Source organism: Montipora foliosa, unplaced genomic scaffold (genome assembly GCF_036669935.1).
Source record: "Montipora foliosa isolate CH-2021 unplaced genomic scaffold, ASM3666993v2 scaffold_470, whole genome shotgun sequence".
Classification (NCBI taxonomy): domain Eukaryota; kingdom Metazoa; phylum Cnidaria; class Anthozoa; order Scleractinia; family Acroporidae; genus Montipora; species Montipora foliosa.
This window is the reverse complement of record NW_027179779.1, coordinates 208,444-227,500: the sequence shown is the minus strand read 5'-3', so window position 1 is coordinate 227,500 and position 19,057 is coordinate 208,444. Positions and strand designations below refer to the sequence as shown.

The following is a 19,057-nucleotide window of genomic DNA, read 5'->3' as shown; positions in this document are numbered from 1 at the left end:
TGGCCAAAGACAATAGCTTTGCACGCTCTGCGCGTGCCCTTTTTATTTTTGTCCATTTCGTTGCCGTCGTCAGCAAAACAACAACGTGCCGAAATGACCAAATTTTGAAGTTTTTGAAGGACGTTAGCATTTGAAGATAAATTTTCATTTTCTCCCCTAAATAAAGCGCTGCTCATAACGTTTTCATTGCAGCGGGACTTCCATACCTTTCTCACATTAAAAACCTTGGAATAGTCGTGAAGTGATTACAATAATGAGAATTTATGATTCGAGATGACGTTCTCGTTCCCGTTTCCGTCGTCATTGCTAATGCTCCCTAATGTCTTCGCTTCGCTTAAGTTGATCAAAGGGAGAAGTGCGCTACCCACTGGATGAATAATAACTAACCAGTTGACAAAATCTTTGTGGTTTTGCTGACGGCTAATAGCGAAATTCACCTTAAGAAAAACCAAGGCGTAAAATCAAGAGCTTGCTTGCAGGTTGACAAAAATAAAGCTATTTGCTCTAAACGAGCCGGAAAATTAACTAGCCCGGCAGACCACCCTTCAAAGCAGTGAAACGAAACCCCGCAATGAGCATATCGTTGGACAAGTTTATTTAAAACGTAAAATCAACAGCTTACCTTTGGTGAGTTTTCTACGTTTCATTTTATTTATATAAGTTTCTAACTAATTCAATGTGCGTGTTTTTAAAACCCTCGTAGGTTCAAGCAGTCCGTTTCGTAAAACATTTTGGGAAAATTGAGTTTCGTGAATCAATGTTAAAACAAAGTCGTTAGTATACAGTAAGTATATGACTTCTACTATTATGGTATTAGTAAATACTAACGGCTAGTAATGGCTTTATATTTGCCAAGCAATTAAAATAAGTGTAATTGATTTCAGTATTTCGAAAACTAGTTGCTTGGTGACGAGCGAAAGGACAAGTGAAAAAGTCCTCGGTCGGGAAGGAATCGAACCTACGTGATCTGTAACACCGATTGGATGCTCTGCCCATTGAGCTGGTATGTCGGCTCTATAATGGCCGCGGCTGAAATGAACATTTGGCCGAGAAGCGAAGCCTCGAGGGCAAATATGAAATCTCTCAGACAAGGACATTATCCGCCAACACACCAGCAAGCGAGAAAGGGGTTTACTTATTTTATCAGTTCTACTGATTTTATAAGCCTCCCATTAATTTTCATATCGCGCAAAAAACCGCTCTTAAAAAGCCAGTGTTGAATGTAATGGCGATGCTTCATATATTTTTTGATTCACTGTTCAAAATGTGATTAGAAAGAAAGCGTGTCGGTCTCAGAAAAAAAATCAAATCATTTTAATTGTCACTGCGAGTCGAAACTCGAAAACAAAGCGCTTTTTTGCTTTCAACCATGAAAGACAGAATGTGCAAAGTCTGCATGACAGTGTTTTCAAGTGCGGCTAGAATTTTCTCTCCTTCGAACGGTTGGTTTATGTTATAGTTAGTAAACATAGTGTATTAAATTATCTTCTCTATAAAATGACTTAGTTTAAGTTCGCGTAGGATTAAATCTCTTAATTCTGCTCATAACTTTCTTCACCTTCAAAGGCGTTGACAGCATGTTTTGTTGACTTTCTTGTACTTTCCGGAAAAGCATTTGCGACCAGCGTTTTAATGTCACTATCACTAGATTCCAGAAAACGAGTTGGTTTTTCTTCCATCTAAAATGAAAACTCTTCTGCTGGCTTTTTTCCACCGGCTTTGTTTCTTTTCAACGGAAATGATCGCTACAGCATTTCACAGGGCAAATATCAACACAAATGAGGGTTATTGCGTGACGTAAATCAGCCAATGAAATCGCCCGAAAAATAATGAGTGGGTTATAAGGTGGTTTATCTAAAATTGCAGGTCCTAAATTGACGATCTGGGGCCGGTTGCTCAAAGCCTGGTTAGTGCTAACCGTTGGTTAAGAGGTATCAAAACCTATAGGTTTCCATGGTATTTAACGCTGGTTAGCGCTAACCATGCTTCGAGCAACCCGGGCCTGATTTTTCAGTTGTTCTTTTGCACGTTGCCAAGCAACTATTTTTCCAACCTTCCCACTCGCGCATTAACCTTAACCCTTTCATTCCCAAGATCAAAACGTTCATTCTCCTAACTAGTACAATAGATTTATTTGTTGATTAGTCATGAGAATTTGGTGTTATATCAACATTACACCTCTTAAGCTGATAATTATCTTCATTCTCAATACCCGTCTGACTGACATTTCATTGAAATTGTGTGGTGGATTTACATTCTGAAACTAGAATGCGGTGTAAGTGCTTCTTGTCCGAGAGAGACATTGCTGCTTGCTACACATTTAAGCGACATTTACCAGTATGTATGTGGAGCTGGTGCAATCCTAGACCTTTATATTTCACGGCCGGTGCCTTAACCACTAAACCCCGCTAACTCATATCGACACCACATTACGAATAAAGAAGACATACCAAAGGGTAGAGTTCGCTGGACAATCGAAGTGCATGTTGTGAAGTTCATTGATCTCTAGTATCTAGAAGACAATAGAGGAAATAATTACGCACCCAAATATGAGAAGAGGGAGTTTAAGAAACGACGACGGCTATGGCAACGAAAACGCCAAAAAGCAGTAATACTATTGGTTAAAACAAGAAAAAAGAAAAAGATCGTGCTGCACGTGCGGCACGCATTTTTGTACATTTCTCTCCCGTACTCGTCAAAACAACAACTTAAAATGACCAATTCTAAAGGCCGGGACACAGTAGGCGATAAGTCGCTGCGACACGTCGCGGGGACAAGTCGCCGCAACAATTCGCCTTGTGTGACTTGGTTAATTTCATGAAACTCTCTCATTGTTCATTTAAATTTTGTCGCAGCGACTTGTTGCCGGAAGTGTACACACGATGCGACAACGCTGCTTTCACTACTTTTGTCGCCGCGATCAGTCGCACGAATGTGCTCCGAACAGGCGTCGTGTCGCAGCGAGTTGTTTTGCAAGTAGTACACATGGAGCAACTTGTCGCAGAGACCTGTCGCTGCGACTTGTCGCCTAGTGTGTCCCGGCCTTAAGGTTTTGACGACAACGTGGACAAACAACAATGAATCTTTCCTTCTCTCTGTTTCTTTCAAATCCGTACGTACCATGCAATCAGGTTATAGCCTACTTCGCCCATATTGTACAACATAAACAAAGATGGGAACGCCGTGAAACACTAATAGTCTGAAACTTTAAAGCGCCACTGCCCTTCTTAGCGTTTTTAAAAACTAGACAACTAAAAATAATTGAATACTCATTATTGCTGATTCAGGGATCGCGACATTCACACACAACATTGAAACTCTGATTATTCCAACAAAAGCCTGAGGCCACAAGTATAGAAAACCGTAATGATGAACGCGAGTGTATTTCGTGATTTATGGGCACGAGTGATGTTTTGAAAGTTCTCAAAATTACGTCGAGTGCAATTTGAGAACTTTTAAAACAGCAGGAGATACTCCATCACCGTATTTCTATAGCAACGTCCGTGTTGCACTCTATAGCCTACTTATGCATTCGTCATTGACCAATCAGAAGCGTGATATTCTGTTGATAATTGAAGTATACTGAAGTTACCTCCATGGCATAGCGGAATATGCTGATATATTTTATCAATGCCAGCCAACTTAGAACAGAGTTTAGATTTATTAAGACGCCACCAAATACCTGTTAGAGAAGACTAAATAAAAGCGTTATTTTACGAAACTGATTTTACTGCGAGAATAAAAAGTAGGAATAGCAAAAGCAAGCCTGCATAGATGGGTTTGTCCGCGCACCAAGGCAATTTTAACGACGAAAGGCAAAGCCGGGAGAAGAAGTGAAGAGAATGTTTTTTTTAAATTTTAGTGAGGCTGATTGTAGAATGCGTATCAAAATCGTATTTCTCAGCTTGTGTGGATGAAAATAAAATGCTTTGTTTATTCCTGATATAGGAAAAGAGAATCGTAACGAGGCAATAGTGAGGATGGGCCTTGCCAACGAAAACAATTTGTTGTGAATAACTTACTTTCGGCATGATGAAAATAATCTTGATTTAACAGTGTGCCGAATTAAAACACAATAAAGAAAATCTCATTGCGATTACATGTTTATCACATATATAAAGAACACAATTCTTGAGGGAAGCCCATTCAGTGCGGCGACAAATGATAATCAACACAATCCCATTCGGTTAAAGTTCAATTCAATAAATTGTTGCTGTCAACAGAAATAGCGCTTAAAATGTATTTTATATGTAAACAAAAAAAATAGCTTAATCTGGAATAGAATTCTCTTGTAAGCTCGCTTGCTCTGGTTAAGCAATTGTTAACCAATCAGGATCAAGTAATCTTGCTTTCTTGATTACTAAAATTGCCCTCGTGATTAAGGAAAAATGCCCTCCGTCTCAGTCAATCAGCATTAAGTAAAGTCCCACATGTCATAAAGCATTTTATTATATCTCTCAGATAGTGCGCGCCCTACGATCAGTCAATTTAGCGGGCCGTATTCCGCAGTAGGGCCCGCTGTACGGCCAGCGAAATTTGAAATCTTGCTTTTAGCTTCTAGTTTTCCGGATTTTGACGCAATCTTTGTGGCAGTTGAACCTTCCGCTTGACTTCAACTAGTTTCATTTCCCAGACCCCTGATTACCTCATAGACTAATAAATATCTTACTAACCTTGTTTTCTCGGTCCGTACTTTAAAATTACGGATCCACTTTTTTTTCCCCGCTGCGCGCTTGGGCCATAAATCAACGGGAAAGAACTCGGTCCGTACATTTACATTACGGACCTCAAACTCGGTTAGTAAGAGGAATTCACCGGAATTGCAGAGGTCCTGACCTTGGATTTCGTCGAAGCATCAAAAACCAATCAACTGCAAAATATTCCGCTACATTAATTCTCTGCATTTGTTCCAATCCTATTTTTTGGGCCAAACGTTCTCCTTCTGAGCAGCTTAATTATAGAGTCTAAAAAAAATGGGATTAAACCCGCTGTATGGGAGAGTAGCAAAGAATGATGTAATGGATCCAACACCGGTTTGAGGTCATAATCTACTTTGCACTGGGATAGTTTTTTTCAAAACAGCGATGCCAAAAAATAATGAAGTCAAATCGACATTGATTCCATTCCCCTTCCATGCGCGGATTTGGATCAAACCATGGCCGGTTTTCGCAACTTAAAAAAGAAAAACATGGAAAAGTGAATTTTTATGAACAGGGTAAGAAAACAAAAGAATGGAAATGCCCGGTTCTTCGAAAACCGATTACAGCGACCTTCGTATGTCCTTGAAAAAAGTGTTCGCAATTTGTTTCACGGACCAATGTTTGGCAAGATTAAAACAAAGCTTCGCCTCATTCCCGCCAAGGAAACTCCTATAATGGGCTGTAGACAGTTCGATTGCTCAATCACATTACTGCATTTCAAATGACGTCAAAGCGAAACTTTCCAGAAAGTTCCATGCAGAGACGACGTTGCTTGCATCCGCATTCGCTAAGCCAATGAAAAATTGTTTTCGTTCGATAAGTCAATTAAATGTTCTGCATTTTTGTTTACGTTCTGCTTTTACGTTTATTTTTCAAGCTCATATGGAAGTCGCTCTAATCCAGGATTAGCGCAAACTTTTGTTTCACTTTTTCAACTTTTTTGGCAAAAGTTTCTTTTGCTTATTTTTGTTTCAAGATTGACTTATTCTAATGTAACTTTTTGCCGAATATCAGCGTTCCAACAAAATTGAGAATTTAATTTAATTTAATTTAATTTAATTTAGTTAATTTTTTATCTGGGATTTTTGAACAACCGGGTCCAGGAGGGTAAGCGAACACTAAGGAAATCACATCATGCACAACGATTACAATTACCTGTCATAAAGTAAACAACGACTGAAAATATAGAGGCAGGTACAAGACGAAGGGGGGTGAGGTCACAGAAGATTTTGGCCAAAAAATACACCGAGATTCTGTAATATCCACTCGCTGATTCGTGTCTACAATCGAAAGACAAGGAAAGGTTAAAAATGGTAACAGAGCTTTCTTGCGCCAAGAATGAAGAAAGCAGATAGAAGTTGAACTTCTGGTTCTAGTTGCCTGAAGGGCGGATAACGCTATCCACTGATTAACTTATTAATTGGTTTATTAATTGGTTTTGCTAGTGTTATCCGCTGGAAGCAATTTTGTAGAGGGGCACCTTTTGCGCTTATGGCTGCAGCGTACATTTCCATCTGGTCAGGGCCTAAGATATCATGATTCCATCGAGTTATTCTAGCACCGTGGGTGTCATATATAAAGTCTAACACAGTGTTAGTCACCATTCTGATCACGGGGACAGGCTTCGCAAATCTGGGAATCATATCCCCATATCTGCAGGGGAATGACAGCCGTCTCAAGAGCATGCAAAGACCCTCCATGCCGTCACAAGTAGATCCTTGTTCACACCGTATGGTCTCTGGAACGCCAAGAACTTCTGCAATTAAAGGAATGTCTCTTTTCTTAAATCTAAACTCTGCCAGACACTCGGAGTCGGTCATTTCATCCAGCGCGAACATTGAATAATCCTCGTATGGAAAGCAAGGATTTTTCGAGTCGAATAGATCATAGAACGTTAAATATTCTTCATCGTCAATAAAATTAGACGTATGGCTCAATAAAAGAAGTTCTTGCATTGCTTTAAAAGATGCCATTTCGAAGGAACAGTTTGCAATCAGTATCGTCGTCGTCGTAACGGCTGACCGCTTCTTAAGTTTCTATTTTCCCGCCGAAACCGACGTTGTCGTTCCAGTCCTTTCCCGGTCAATAGACGTCGTCGACTAAGCCGTCGTCGGGGTTCTTAAGTTCCCTAGTATATTACTTAAAAGACGCGCAGAAACGAGGAATCGATTTGTTTTCTAAAACAAAGAACTAAAATTTTTTTATGATGACGTCAGCTATGCGTCTGTCCTCCAATATATCATAGGTGAGAACCAATCAAAACGAGAACATGATTGAGCTTATTAGATAATAGAAAATAGAAGAATATCCAACTACTGACATTGAATGTTGGTCTTTTCTTGACGAATACTTCAACTGCAGACAAATTTCCAAAAACCGTGTTCATCACCAAGAAGAAGAACACACCTGGACCCTGAGGGTAAAAAGAAAGAAGAGAACAAAAGAGTAAAGTAAAGAATATCAATTCAGCCTCATTTCAAAGCCTTTAAACACTTCTTGCCACATCAGCAAATCGCAGCAATGAGAGAAACCAATTGTCACTTGCTCACTCAAGTTTTCCCGCGTTTTAGACCGGCTCTAAGCCGATACCGTAGATAACGATGACGTCACCTATCGTTGCTGTAGACCTACGACGCGGCGACCTCAACAAAACATCACCAGACAATTAAAGAGATTTTCCCATTGTTATCCGAGTTCCTAGAGGTTGGTTGCAATTCACCTTATAGGTTGATTTAGAGACAGAACGGCAACCTCAATTGACGACGAAAGGACGCGCGGAATAGTCTGAACTCTATTTTAATCTGACCTAATATGGACATTTTTCTGCGCGCGCCGTCGTCAAGTGATGTTCCCGTTCTGTTGCTAAATTAGCATTAAGCGCCGAAACAAACGTTTCTAGTTTAAACAGAGTTTTTATAAAGGATACTGTTTAGGAAAGCCGGCGAACTTCAACGGGCGAAAAACAACGGGAGCGCTCTGTGACATTGAACGTACCTGTCACGTAACGAGTTGAAGACTTTCACGACTTTCAAGACCTTTTTTTAGAAATTTCAAAATATGACGAAAAATAGCTGGATGAGCAATTTCCAGCCACACCTAATGATGACTTCCAGTCACATTATAATGACAAAAAATGTACTTATAAAGGAATGGCTTCCCTATTTTCTTTGTGTCATGATAAATAACATGATAAATAAACAGTCACCTGTTTTGAATACCGTGTTCATCTCCCTTGAGTTGATAATAAATTGCACCGACAATTAGAGCAAAAATAATCATAATGATCAACTGTGGAGAAAAAATTAAAGGACACTGATTAGCACAAAATCACAAAAAAAAATTAGATATCATCATTGTTCAGTGGGACTTCCTATTAAAAATGGCGGCTATGCGGGCAACGTGGCGATGGCGGCAAGGCTCACGCGACCCTGTTCGAGCTTTGGGCAACCTCGTCCCCAGGGTCTTTTCGGCTCTCAACATGGCGGCTCGTCGGGAAAAGAGCCGCCATGTTGAAAGTCGATAAAATCCTGGAGCGACGTTCAGCTTTGGGATACGAACGCCAAAATTGTTAGCTTTCAATTTGTAAGGTCTAAATGAACCGACTTTATAATGGTTAGCTTTCAGTCATTTTAGCTGACGTGCACAATTATCATCTTCAAGCAACGAATTTTGAAACGTTAGGCATTTTGTAAAAACAGCCTCGCCGACTATGGTCAAATTGAAAACGCACATTGAAAATTAACGATAATCGTAAATTCAAAGGCTGGGATGGGTTGTTGTGATGGTCGATCTGATATTCGCTGCCAACGTAAGCAAAGTTTATTGATTCGCCAGTTGAAACAAACGGTAGATGAAAAAGTTGGCAGTGAAAAACGTTTGCTTTATCAACCAGTCAGATGTCACTGCGTAATGGCTGTGTTCTCAATAGAGTTACCAGTCTCTCACTAAACGTAATATATGGATTTTTCAAATAGGCCATTTTCAAAATATTAAATATTCAGCTTGATAGTGAGGCAGCGACAGTGATAGAAACACGTTGGAATGAATGTGAAAAATATTTACATATTATCCACTTTCCTTTGCCTTTGTTCTCACGCCTCACTATCAAGCTGAATTTTAATATATCGGAAAAGGTCTACTGAAATAACCTTTACATGTTTATGTTGAGGTCTACGACACATCACGTTAAAAATTCAAATTAAAATATTCTAAACAAGTCATGTTTATTAAGTTAATATCAAGTTACTAATAACAACGTTAACCAGCAAATAGCTAAAGCTAATCTAGGCGGGTAGCAAGTGGGACTGTTTACAGAGTAAATCTAGTTGTGAGTATTACATAAGTAAAGAAATAAAATAAGTATATATGCACACCAGGAGGGTGGGGGGGGGGGGGGGTGTACTTGGGTCAAAGCTGGCCTTTCAGAACCCCTACCCTTTTACAGTCTATTTTATGGCCAATTATAGACCCCATCGTAGTCACTTTTGGGTAAATGTAATTTTAGTGACCCCAACTTCGTGACTTTAAGTTTAAGCATAAATCTTACATATCGCCTTTTAATTGCAATCTCAAAACGGAATGTAATGCGGCTAATAAATATTAAATAAACAGCGGTACAATTCTTTCTGTAACAACTTTTTTAACCCCGCGAATCTGTCCATTTTTAAATCCCACTAGCCAGAATTTTCCTACTCCCAAAATCCCCCCCCCCCCCCACCCCCGATGCACATTGAATACTCATAAAGAAAGAAAGAAAATAAGTAAAGAAATAAAATAGGGTAGAATGAACAGCATCATGTTTATCACGTTGTAAGTTTAAAGTGCCTATAAACCCGAATTTTTTGTTTTGCTTCCAGAAATCTTTGTATCGCTCTCAGCAAAATGGCGCAAAAATTTTTGTTTTTGGTTAAAACCGGAATTTTTTAGGAATTTTCAAAGTGGCGGAGACGCGAGATTCGAAAACCCATTACCGAGCTGGTGAGCTTGCCGAAAGGGAATGGGTCGAGTGTAATTCATGACGTAAAACCCGGACTGTGAGTTTCGCAAGTTGACTTCCATCAGATGTGAAGCCATGCCTGAGAAATGGGAGTGAGATCGCTACAACTTACCAGTCTCGGACTTCTTCTGTACCATTTAGGCGCTTTTGGAGTGTCTTCTCTAGGGCCTCTTCCTCCTTTCTTTCTTGTTCGTACAACTCTAGCCACTCTTCGTCCGCTAGGGGATCGTCAGCATATGCCTCGTGCGTGTCTTCCTCATCGCTGGTCGCAAAGCTCGAGTTTGGCGAACCTTCAACTTCCAGCTCGTAATCTTCCATTTCTGAAACTTCCGTATCTGAACCGGAGGACAGAATGAAGTCGTTCGAAGCCATTTCTTGATTAACACGTACGCTGGTTACAAACGTCAGCCGAACAGAAATTGTTTTCACCGGCACGCAGGGAAAACTACAAAACTACGCGTCTCCTCTGTTGATTTGCCCGATGCTAATGTCCGGGAACTACGTCACTAGGCCCAGTCTCCCCTTTACCCGGTCGCGGGCAGAGAAAACCGCACTTTAAAAATTCGTAAAAAATTCCGGTTTTAACCAAAAACAAAAATTTTTGCGCCATTTTGCTCAGAGCGATACAAAGATTTCTCGAGGCAAAAAAAAATTTCGGGTTTATAGGCACTTTAATGTTTCTGATTAAGACCCAAGCCTCTCATTGCCTGCAGACGTGGGACACGTTCCAGCTGCGCCTGACGTACACAAACAGGCATCACGCGGAGAAAACTGCGAAGCGTCTTTATTATAGGTGGAGAGAATTAAATTTACAATTAAAAATATTTGAGGTTCCCTTGGATTGGTATAAAGCTCGATTCAAGGCTCTTTGTGAGAATAACAGTGTGGATAACAGTTGTTCTTTGTTTCTTTTGTGATAAAGAATATAAAAACGACACGACCTATCCTCAGATGGAAAAAATGCATGGGAAACTGTACATAATAGTCAATTGTCTAATGATGTTTTCAATTTTTCACTTTTTATAAGAGATGAAACTCTTAAATGCTGATTTCCAACGGTGAGCAAATCCTTGAAAACATTTGCTTCGTATCTTGTTTAGCATTTTACTTCAACTGGGCTATTATTTTCTCTAGGAATTTCCGGGTCATCGCTTCAAGCTATTGTTGCCGTTGTTTTCGTTTCATTAGGTAAGAATATGCGAACAAAATTCTTCTAGTAAACCAAGCAAGGAGATTATACTAAGCATTTTGCACGCAAAGTGAATTCGCAAGGCAATATGTATTTGAAATGCATTTGATAAAAAGACAACTTCTCCTTTCTGTCAACCAAAAGTATCCCGTTGGGCTTCAGGTGTCTCTAAAAGACAATAGGCCATTTCCAAGTTGATGTCTGCCTCCTCTTCAAAGCGAGTCTAAGTGCAAAGGAATTAGTTTTCATTCATATGTAAAGTAGAACTAATTACCATCACAAAAACTTTGCACTTAGACTAGCTTTGAAGAGCAGGCGCACATGAACTCGCTTAAGCCTTACTGCTTAAGTTGTTCAGATAAGTACAACGATCACTTCTCCCTTTCATGTTGGAAGCGTTTGCCAATAACGTTAAATGTAACACAAAACTGCCGACAAACCCTTAAATTAAGCGATCGGATTCAAGTTCAGATAAAGGCAAGAAAAAAAGGCTGGTTTAATCATGTCCAAACAGCAGGATCACAAACAAAAAAACGTTCAGCGGATCCGAGGTTCACCCAAATCCACCGAAGTAGCCATGGGCCTGGGAAAATTCCTTTACTTATCTTGACATTTTGAAAAGCTATGGAATGCCTTACGATAAGTCACACTTCTAATATTTCATGATTTGAAAATTTCCAGAGAGCACAAACACTGATGCCCATCTATGTGCTAAACGTGAAACTTAATTCATTAGAAGTGGAGAGATCATAAATTACAGATACATAAAACCAATGACTTTCTTTATAGAAGTGTTGGTCGCTTTGCTCGTGGCAGAGACATGTTGCGGCCAAGTGTTTTGGGAAACAGCGGAGGATATTTACGAAAGTAAGCCTAACAGATAAGATATGAATGTCATTCTATTTGAACTGCCCACACTAACTTTTTTTTGTAGAGAATGATTGTCCCACTTTCTATCTTGACCTCTAAGCCATAAGCAGAAAAGTGAAGAGATGCATTCATTGGTGATGACTAGGGAATACTCGCAAAAATTCCGAGAGCTCCTACAGCAGTCGAGACAACATCGAAAGGTCAGCAAGTTACAGGACTACGGTAGACAATTAACTATGGCTGACATACTCCCCGCATAAATGTTCTTAAGAATTTGACTTTACTTCAAAGAAGACTGGGATTAAACTTAGTTCTCAGAAGCGTTTCCTTTCGCTCCACCAAAACGGTGGAACGCAGAAGGATCTCAGTACAGGAGTTTTGAAAGTTAATGCGCACAACATATTGTGTTTTAGGTTTGCGAGCGATTCCTCCACTTGAAGAAACGAGACATAAAATGATGACATATCTTCTTGATCGCCATGACAACTCAAGAGACAAGAGATTCACTCCATATTATGACGTCGTGTTTGTTCTCGATTCATCCGAGTCGGTATCCAGGGCCGACTTCAATGTCAGTGTAAGTGTTGCGAAGAGCCTGGTGACAAGGTTTGAGCCTGACTCACGATTCGCTGCAATAACATTTGGTGCCAATGCCTCTGTAAGCTTCAATTTTAAGTCACCCAAGGTAAGCAAAAGGATCAACACTGGAACTGTTATAATGGCAAAAGGTCGCCAATTGTAGCCCGTACCAGGCTTTCAGATTAGAGGACTTAAGCAACGACAACGGAGACGGCAATTAGAACTTCACAAATTTGCATAATTACTGGGCAGTTTGCACGCCCTGCACGTGCATTTTTCGCTTTTGTCCATTTCTTTGCCGTCGCCAGCAAAACAACAACGTAAAATAGCCAAATTTGAGGTTTTAGCACAGGTAACCCAGGCTCACTGTCTGTAGGTAAATATAGAGAACATATGAGGCGAAGTTTAGGTCTGAAAATTTGCTAGAAAATGGAAATAAAAATCGATAAAACTTACCATGTGGTGAGCTGTTGTTGTCTTTAATACGTACACGAAGTTTCGGGGAAAATGGTCCCCGTTCACCTTCCTTCATAATATAGTGACAAGGTAGGAGACGGAAGCCAGCTTATGGACTCCGATCGACCCAAAACAAGCACGATTTTTTTCGCGAAAATCGAATCCAGTCGCTAAATAAACACGCCAGGCTCGTGGAACATGAATTTCTCTAAACCATGAATCCACGGAAGCATCTCCAGGTAGCAACGCGAAGCTACCAGACTCCGTAAAACTTGTAAGTTAACCTGCTAAAATGGCGGCCAGAAAGCGTTGTACTCGCGAAGTGTCCAATTCAAAACGCCTGGTGACGAGTATAATAAGTCCCCCTGGAGGGAGGGGAGTCCCAGATTGCTGAGTGAGTTTTGTGTTTTAGCAATGTGGGACTCCCCTCCCTCCAGAACTTATTAAACTCGTCACCAGGCGTCTAGAGTTCAGTGCCATTTTGAATTGGACACTTCGCGAGAACAACGCTTTCTGGCCGCCATTTTAGCAGGTTAACTTACAAGTTTTACGGAGTCTGGTGGCTTCGCGTTGCTACCTGGAGATGCTTCAGTGGATTCATGGTTTAGAGAAATTCATGTTCCACGAGCCTGGCGTGTTTATTTAGCGACTGGATTCGATTTTCGCGAAAAAAATCGTGCTTGTTTTGGGTCGATCGGAGTCCATAAGCTGGCTTCCGTCTCCTACCTTGTCACTATATTATGAAGGAAGGTGAACGGGGACCATCTTCCCCGAAACTTCGTGTACGTATTAAAGACAACAACAGCTCACCACATGGTAAGTTTTATCGATTTTTATTTCCATTTTCTAGCAAATTTTCAGACCTAAACTTAGCCTTATATATTCTCTATATTTACCTACACACAGTGAGCCTGGGTTACCTGTGGTTTTAGGAAGCACCTCAGCACTCGAGGATAGATTATAATTTTTCTCTCCTAAATTAAAAGCCATTCCGACCAATGTAATTTTTGAGGAACTACCACAACCTTGTCATATTCAAAAGGTTGAAATAGTCACCAAGTCATGATTACAATAACGCGAATTTATATTTTGAGATGATGTTCTCCGTTGCCGTTGCCGTTGCCGTCCGCCGTTTGCGTCGTCTTTGCTTAAGTTTTCTACTGTGGGATGTGCGGGAAATCAAAGCTAAACTCCACGCGCCGGAGCGCGCGCGGAGCACCACGATTAAGGTAACCCATTGATGCGAGAAATGTTAGTTTTAGCTATGACGTCATTCCCGACCGTCCGTACTTACGTCCACCCCTCCATGTATGCCAATGTGACCACAGTGAAGGGGTTTATGTGGTTTGTACTGTATGTGCAAACACAATTGCTTTTTATGGACTCTTCGAAATGATTCTTCACGGAAAATTCTCTGCTAAAGGATGGAAAAAATCTCAGGGAAATGCTTTCAAGCAATTTTAGAACGGCCGCTGGAAAACAACATCGAGGAATTGAGGTTAGTGATGAAGATAAACATTTGCGTTGGAGCCACGATTTTTAAATGCACCAACTACTTCGTGGCCGTCTTTTTGGCGTTTATAAAATGAGATATTCTATGCCACACTGCTATAAATAATTAAGTCCAGAAAAGTTAATTAGTTTCATAGGTCTTTGAGGATCCATGTTTTCAACCGAACTCAAATGAAATAAATAACCCGGAAGCTCCGCATTCAGGCTTGGCTAAGTCTATATATTAGCAGAAGTGCGGCCAAAAGAATAAAAACTGGGGACTGGGAAAAAAAGGCGCATACTCTCCTCAAGCTCTTTCGTTTATTTGCACACCTAAACTTGATGACACAAGACCTTATTAAACAAAGTTAATGCAAAGTGTTCCTCTTAAGTCTCTTCACTGTTCAATTCTAGACTTTCTATGGTTATTCACCAGCTCACAACTGAACTACTCATCAGTAAAATGCACCATCAAGGAGGAAACAAAAGCATACTGAATGCTCTCGAAACGACACAAAACGGATTGCTACTGAACCGCGACTCTGGAGTTCGCGAAGGAAGCCAAAAGAGAGTGGTACTGGTAGCTAATGGGCCTGCTACAGAAAACCTACAGAGCTTAACTTGGGCAGCCAGTCGGATCAAAGCACTCGGGCCAGAAATCTTTCTTGTGGCCCTCGGCGACAGGATACCCAGTGTTAAGGAACTTGTCGCGATACCGACTTCGACGGATGCACATTTTTATCGCATATCCAATATGAGCGCTTTCAAGCAAATAGTAGATGGGATTCCTGTGCATATTTTTTACCGAGACTATTATTTTGATGACTGAGGTCACGAAGCTTTAGTAGTAGTAGCTTTATTTGATTTACCACGAAATACAAATAACGATAAAACAAAACAGTTACACAAAAGCAAATGAAAGTGGCGAGGAAGCCCAAAAAGAAACCATGAGGCTTATAGACATTGGGCTCCCTCAGAGTAAAAATAAAGTTAACATTAACGGTAAGGCCTGGATCGAAAGTAAAATACAATGAAGGTAAGTATAAATTAACTAATTACATAGACTGAGTTGACAGAATATAAAGTATGATACAAGTAACAACAAGAATGAAAATAATGTCAGACATGAGAAGAAATATAACTATTTACTACAAGATTTATAACTAATAATTCATATATAATTTTTTTTTCAATTTCGTTTTGAATAAGTGGAGAGAATTAGATTCTTTAATATCATTTTCTATAGAGTTATAATAAGTAGGTCCTTGGAAACTGACAGAAAATTTACGAAAGTTTGTTCTACAAGAAGGAAGGTGAGAATCGTTCGCGTGTCTAGTGGCATAGCTATGGACTTGTTTGTTTAAAGAAAAATAATTGTTGAACTTTGAAGGCAAAAGAGAATGGTTAAGAGCAAACATAAGTTTACCCAATTCTAGCTGTCTAATATCGGAAAGTTTTAGTAGTTCTAATTCTTTGAAAATAGGGTCTGAATGAGAATCGAAAGTTGATTTAGAAATAATTCTGATAACTCGCTTTTGCAAAGAGACAAGACGGCGAAGATTGGTTTTGTACGTAGATCCCCAGACAATAATACAATAATGAAGATAAGGATAAACTAAACAATAAAAAGAGTTTTTAGACAGGGTTTAGGTAGAAAAAATCTTGCTCTATCAATGACACCTATTGATTTCGAGATTTTACGAGCTACTTGAGAAATGTGCGGTTTCCAAGACAGATGTTCATCAAGGACTACACCGAGGAAGACCGTTTCCTTAACCTGTTCGATTCTCTGGTCATTTATGCATATTTGCATTGGAAAATGATACCTTTTCTGTCTAGGCTTAAATAACATAAAGTTTGTTTTCTTCAGGTTTAAGGAGAGTTTGTTTGCCTTAAACCAAGTGGATAATTTATTAAGTTCGGAATTGAGTGATGCTGCCAGGTATACAGGATCTTTATGGGACATAAATAAATTAGTATCATCAGCGGATAAAATCAGCTCGACGAGCGTCGATACGTTATTTAAATCATTAATATGGAGCAAGAAAAACAAGGGGCCTAAAATGGATCCCTGGGGGACACCACAGCAGATAGTTTGAGGAGAGGAACATTGACCGTTAAATTGAACGAATTGCAACCTGTTGGAGAGGTAGCTTCTAACCCAGTCCAGAGCCACGCCACGTATACCATAGTGTTCGAGTTTGTCAAGCAGAATATTATGATCGACGGTATCAAAGACCTTAGAAAGATCAAGGAAAACGCCAACGGCATGTTCATTGCGATCAAGAGCAAGAGAGATTTTTTCATGTAGGTCAATCAATGCTAATGAAGTTGAATGATTTTTCCTGAAGCCAAATTGATTATCACATAGAATTTCTAGTTTACTTAAATAATTATAAAGACCGATTATACTTAGAAAATCAAGTGAAGCTATGATCTTCGCAGTTATGAGAGCAATTTTTGCAATTGCGTAGAGAAGCCTGAAAAATTCAGGACTTCAACGGGGTTTGAACCCGTGACCTCGCGATTCCGGTGCGACGCTCTAACCAACTGAGCTATGAAGCCACTGACGTTAGCTCAGTTGGTTAGAGCGTCGCACCGGAATCGCGAGGTCACGGGTTCAAACCCCGTTGAAGTCCTGAATTTTTCAGGCTTCTCTACGCAATTGCAAAAATTGCTCTCATAACTGCGAAGATCATAGCTTCACTTGATTTCCTATCCGCAGTTCATATGTGATTCGTTTCATATACCATTTCATCATTGAAACTTAGAAAAGCTAGGGAGAATCGAGATCGGTCTATAGTTCGAAAAGAGTGATCGATCACCAGCTTTAAAGAGTGGTATCACGCGAGCAATTTTCATTTGGTCGGGAACAATGCCATGAGAGATAGATAAATTGATTATATGAGCTAAAGGATCGGCTATAATTTGAATTGACTGTTTTATAATGGAAATGGGAATTCTATCATGGCCAGCTGCCTTACCTGGTCGAAAAGCATTGGAAATTTCCGATAGCTCATTTGGAGTCACTGGATCAAAAAACACCGATTGACAAAAGTGACCAGAGAGAAAACTGCGGTGAGAGACAGACGAGTGAATTTCTTTGGCTACATTAGATCCGATACTAGAAAAATAACTACAGAATCTATTAGCGATGTCTACTGGATCCGTAATTTCTTGGTTGTCAACTTTAAAGAAGGAATTGATTTTAAACGCTTTCTTTTTTGTCTTAATAATTTCGTTTAGAACCCTCCATGTAGCTTTGGCATTTGATTTAGAAGCATCGATTTTCTTTTCGTAATATATACGTTTAGCGATTCTTAATGAGTCAATTTGTTTTTGTAATTTTTATAACGAATTTCATAATGCAAAGATTGATTATTGAGATACTGTCTATATAACTTATTTTTCGTTCTTATCGACTTCAGAAGTCCTTTCGATAACCAAGGCTTTCTCAGGTAATTGCTCAGGTAATTGCTCACCTTAGGCATTATTTGGATCATCAAAAGTGGCATACTGAGACCAGTCAATTCTCTCCAAATGCGATAGAAACTTAGTTGTGTTGACTTGATTTACATCTCGAACAAAAACAGTTTCATTAGATGCTGAGATTGAGGTATCGAAATGAATAGAAAATATAGGCAGATGGTCAGAAATGTCAGTGAAAAACAGTCCACTCCTGGATCTATCGAAAAATTGGTTGACGAAAATGTTGTCAATTAGCTTGGAAATCAAATATGCTCGGTGTGATTTGTGGCATTAGAATCATATCTATTTTCTGGGTTATATTAAACGAAGAGGAAAGAACGGACAGGAAGGAAATTTGCTAAAAGACTTCTGTAAATGCCTTATGACACCTGAAATGGTTTGTCTTTATAAGAAATTTAATTAAAACCGTGGGCAACGCCTAACAATTTTTCATCAATGTGAATCACTGATCGGAAAGATCAGTAGGTATAAAAGAGATGCATTGATCAATACTGACTCACTCGGGAATACTCGGAAAAGAAAAAACCCGACGGCTTTAAACAGGAGTCGAAGATATGACCTTCCGATTACTACGGATACTCTACCACTAAGCTGCAGTAGACTTGTGGTTGCTAGGCAACTGAACTAGGGTTAGGTGACAACTGCCCTTAAACAATTGGTTGCATTCTCACCGCCAGTGAGAAATAAACACATTTTCCAGAATATTTGTTTTTTTTGCGGGGATGAAATCCTCGATTTTCTGTGACTTTCTTGAATGCAGAAAATCCCGTAAACATTTAATAAATAACGAGCGGTTGACGTTATGGCCATTGATCGCTTAACGAAGCCATTTTCTCGAAGAGGACGAAGTCGATGTCTTCATTAATAATTTTATATGCAAGGTTTCCCCAAAAGCGGAATTTTTGAAAGTTTTATTCTTTGAAATCCAACACAAACCCAAATGTTATGCTTTAAAAAACAAACAAAACAAAACATTCATTCGCAAATAAAAACGCAATGCGTACATACCCCTTTCTTTCAGACAAGACGATGATAGCAAAAACAGTCCACTTAGGATACTAACGGAAAGTATAAATAGAAAGCACAAGGCGAGCGTGACCTATTCTGGCTCTTCACGCAATAGTTCCTTAAGATAGCGTGACAAGCCAAAAAATTAAGCCCAAGGTGAGCCAACGTGGGAGTCTCTCACCTGAACAATTGATGTCTGTGGATTTCTCAGTATGTTTTTCGCTGCTCGTCCAGATACTGTTACCAGCTAAGAAAAACAAAGACACTTCAAGAAACTTT

The 19,057-nt window shown here is 39.7% G+C and overlaps 3 protein-coding genes across 4 annotated transcripts in view; 1 reads left to right on the top strand and 2 right to left on the bottom strand.

The window, feature by feature from the left end:
* Positions 1–4,834, bottom strand: part of LOC137989718 (homeobox protein Nkx-3.1-like) — a 6,342-nt gene extending 1,508 nt beyond the window's left edge. Inside the window, exons 1-2 of one of the 2 annotated variants that reach the window (XM_068835386.1) lie at positions 4,816–4,834; positions 2,451–2,512 (exon numbers count right to left, since the gene is read on the bottom strand). In XM_068835386.1, coding sequence (XP_068691487.1) covers positions 2,451–2,499 — 49 coding nt within the window. In that variant the 5' untranslated portion in view covers positions 2,500–2,512; positions 4,816–4,834. Of the gene's footprint in view, positions 1–2,450; positions 2,706–4,815 lie in introns of those variants that run through there. The other variant, XM_068835385.1, reaches the window with a different exon arrangement.
* A 1,024-nt stretch (positions 4,835–5,858) lies between these two features.
* The window catches only part of LOC137989717 (broad substrate specificity ATP-binding cassette transporter ABCG2-like), a 34,571-nt gene continuing 21,372 nt past the window's right edge, over positions 5,859–19,057 (bottom strand). The window contains exons 10-11 of the mRNA XM_068835384.1: positions 18,960–19,025; positions 5,859–5,980 (exon numbers count right to left, since the gene is read on the bottom strand). Coding sequence (XP_068691485.1) covers positions 5,918–5,980; positions 18,960–19,025 — 129 coding nt within the window. The 3' untranslated portion in view covers positions 5,859–5,917. The remainder of the gene's footprint in view (positions 5,981–18,959; positions 19,026–19,057) is intronic.
* LOC137989715 (von Willebrand factor-like) lies at positions 11,615–15,110 on the top strand. The gene is made up of 2 exons (XM_068835383.1): positions 11,615–12,440; positions 14,718–15,110. The coding sequence occupies exons 1-2, from the start codon at positions 12,144–12,146 to the stop codon at positions 15,108–15,110; spliced, it is 690 nt and encodes a 229-aa protein (XP_068691484.1). The 5' UTR covers positions 11,615–12,143.

Coding starts and splice junctions, on each gene's coding strand:
- LOC137989715 (XM_068835383.1), top strand. CDS start 12,144: ATGCGCACAACATATTGTGTTTTAGGTTTGCGAGCGATTCCTCCACTT. Junction 12,441..14,717: donor TCAATTTTAAGTCACCCAAG/GTAAGCAAAAGG, acceptor GTTATTCACCAG/CTCACAACTGAACTACTCAT.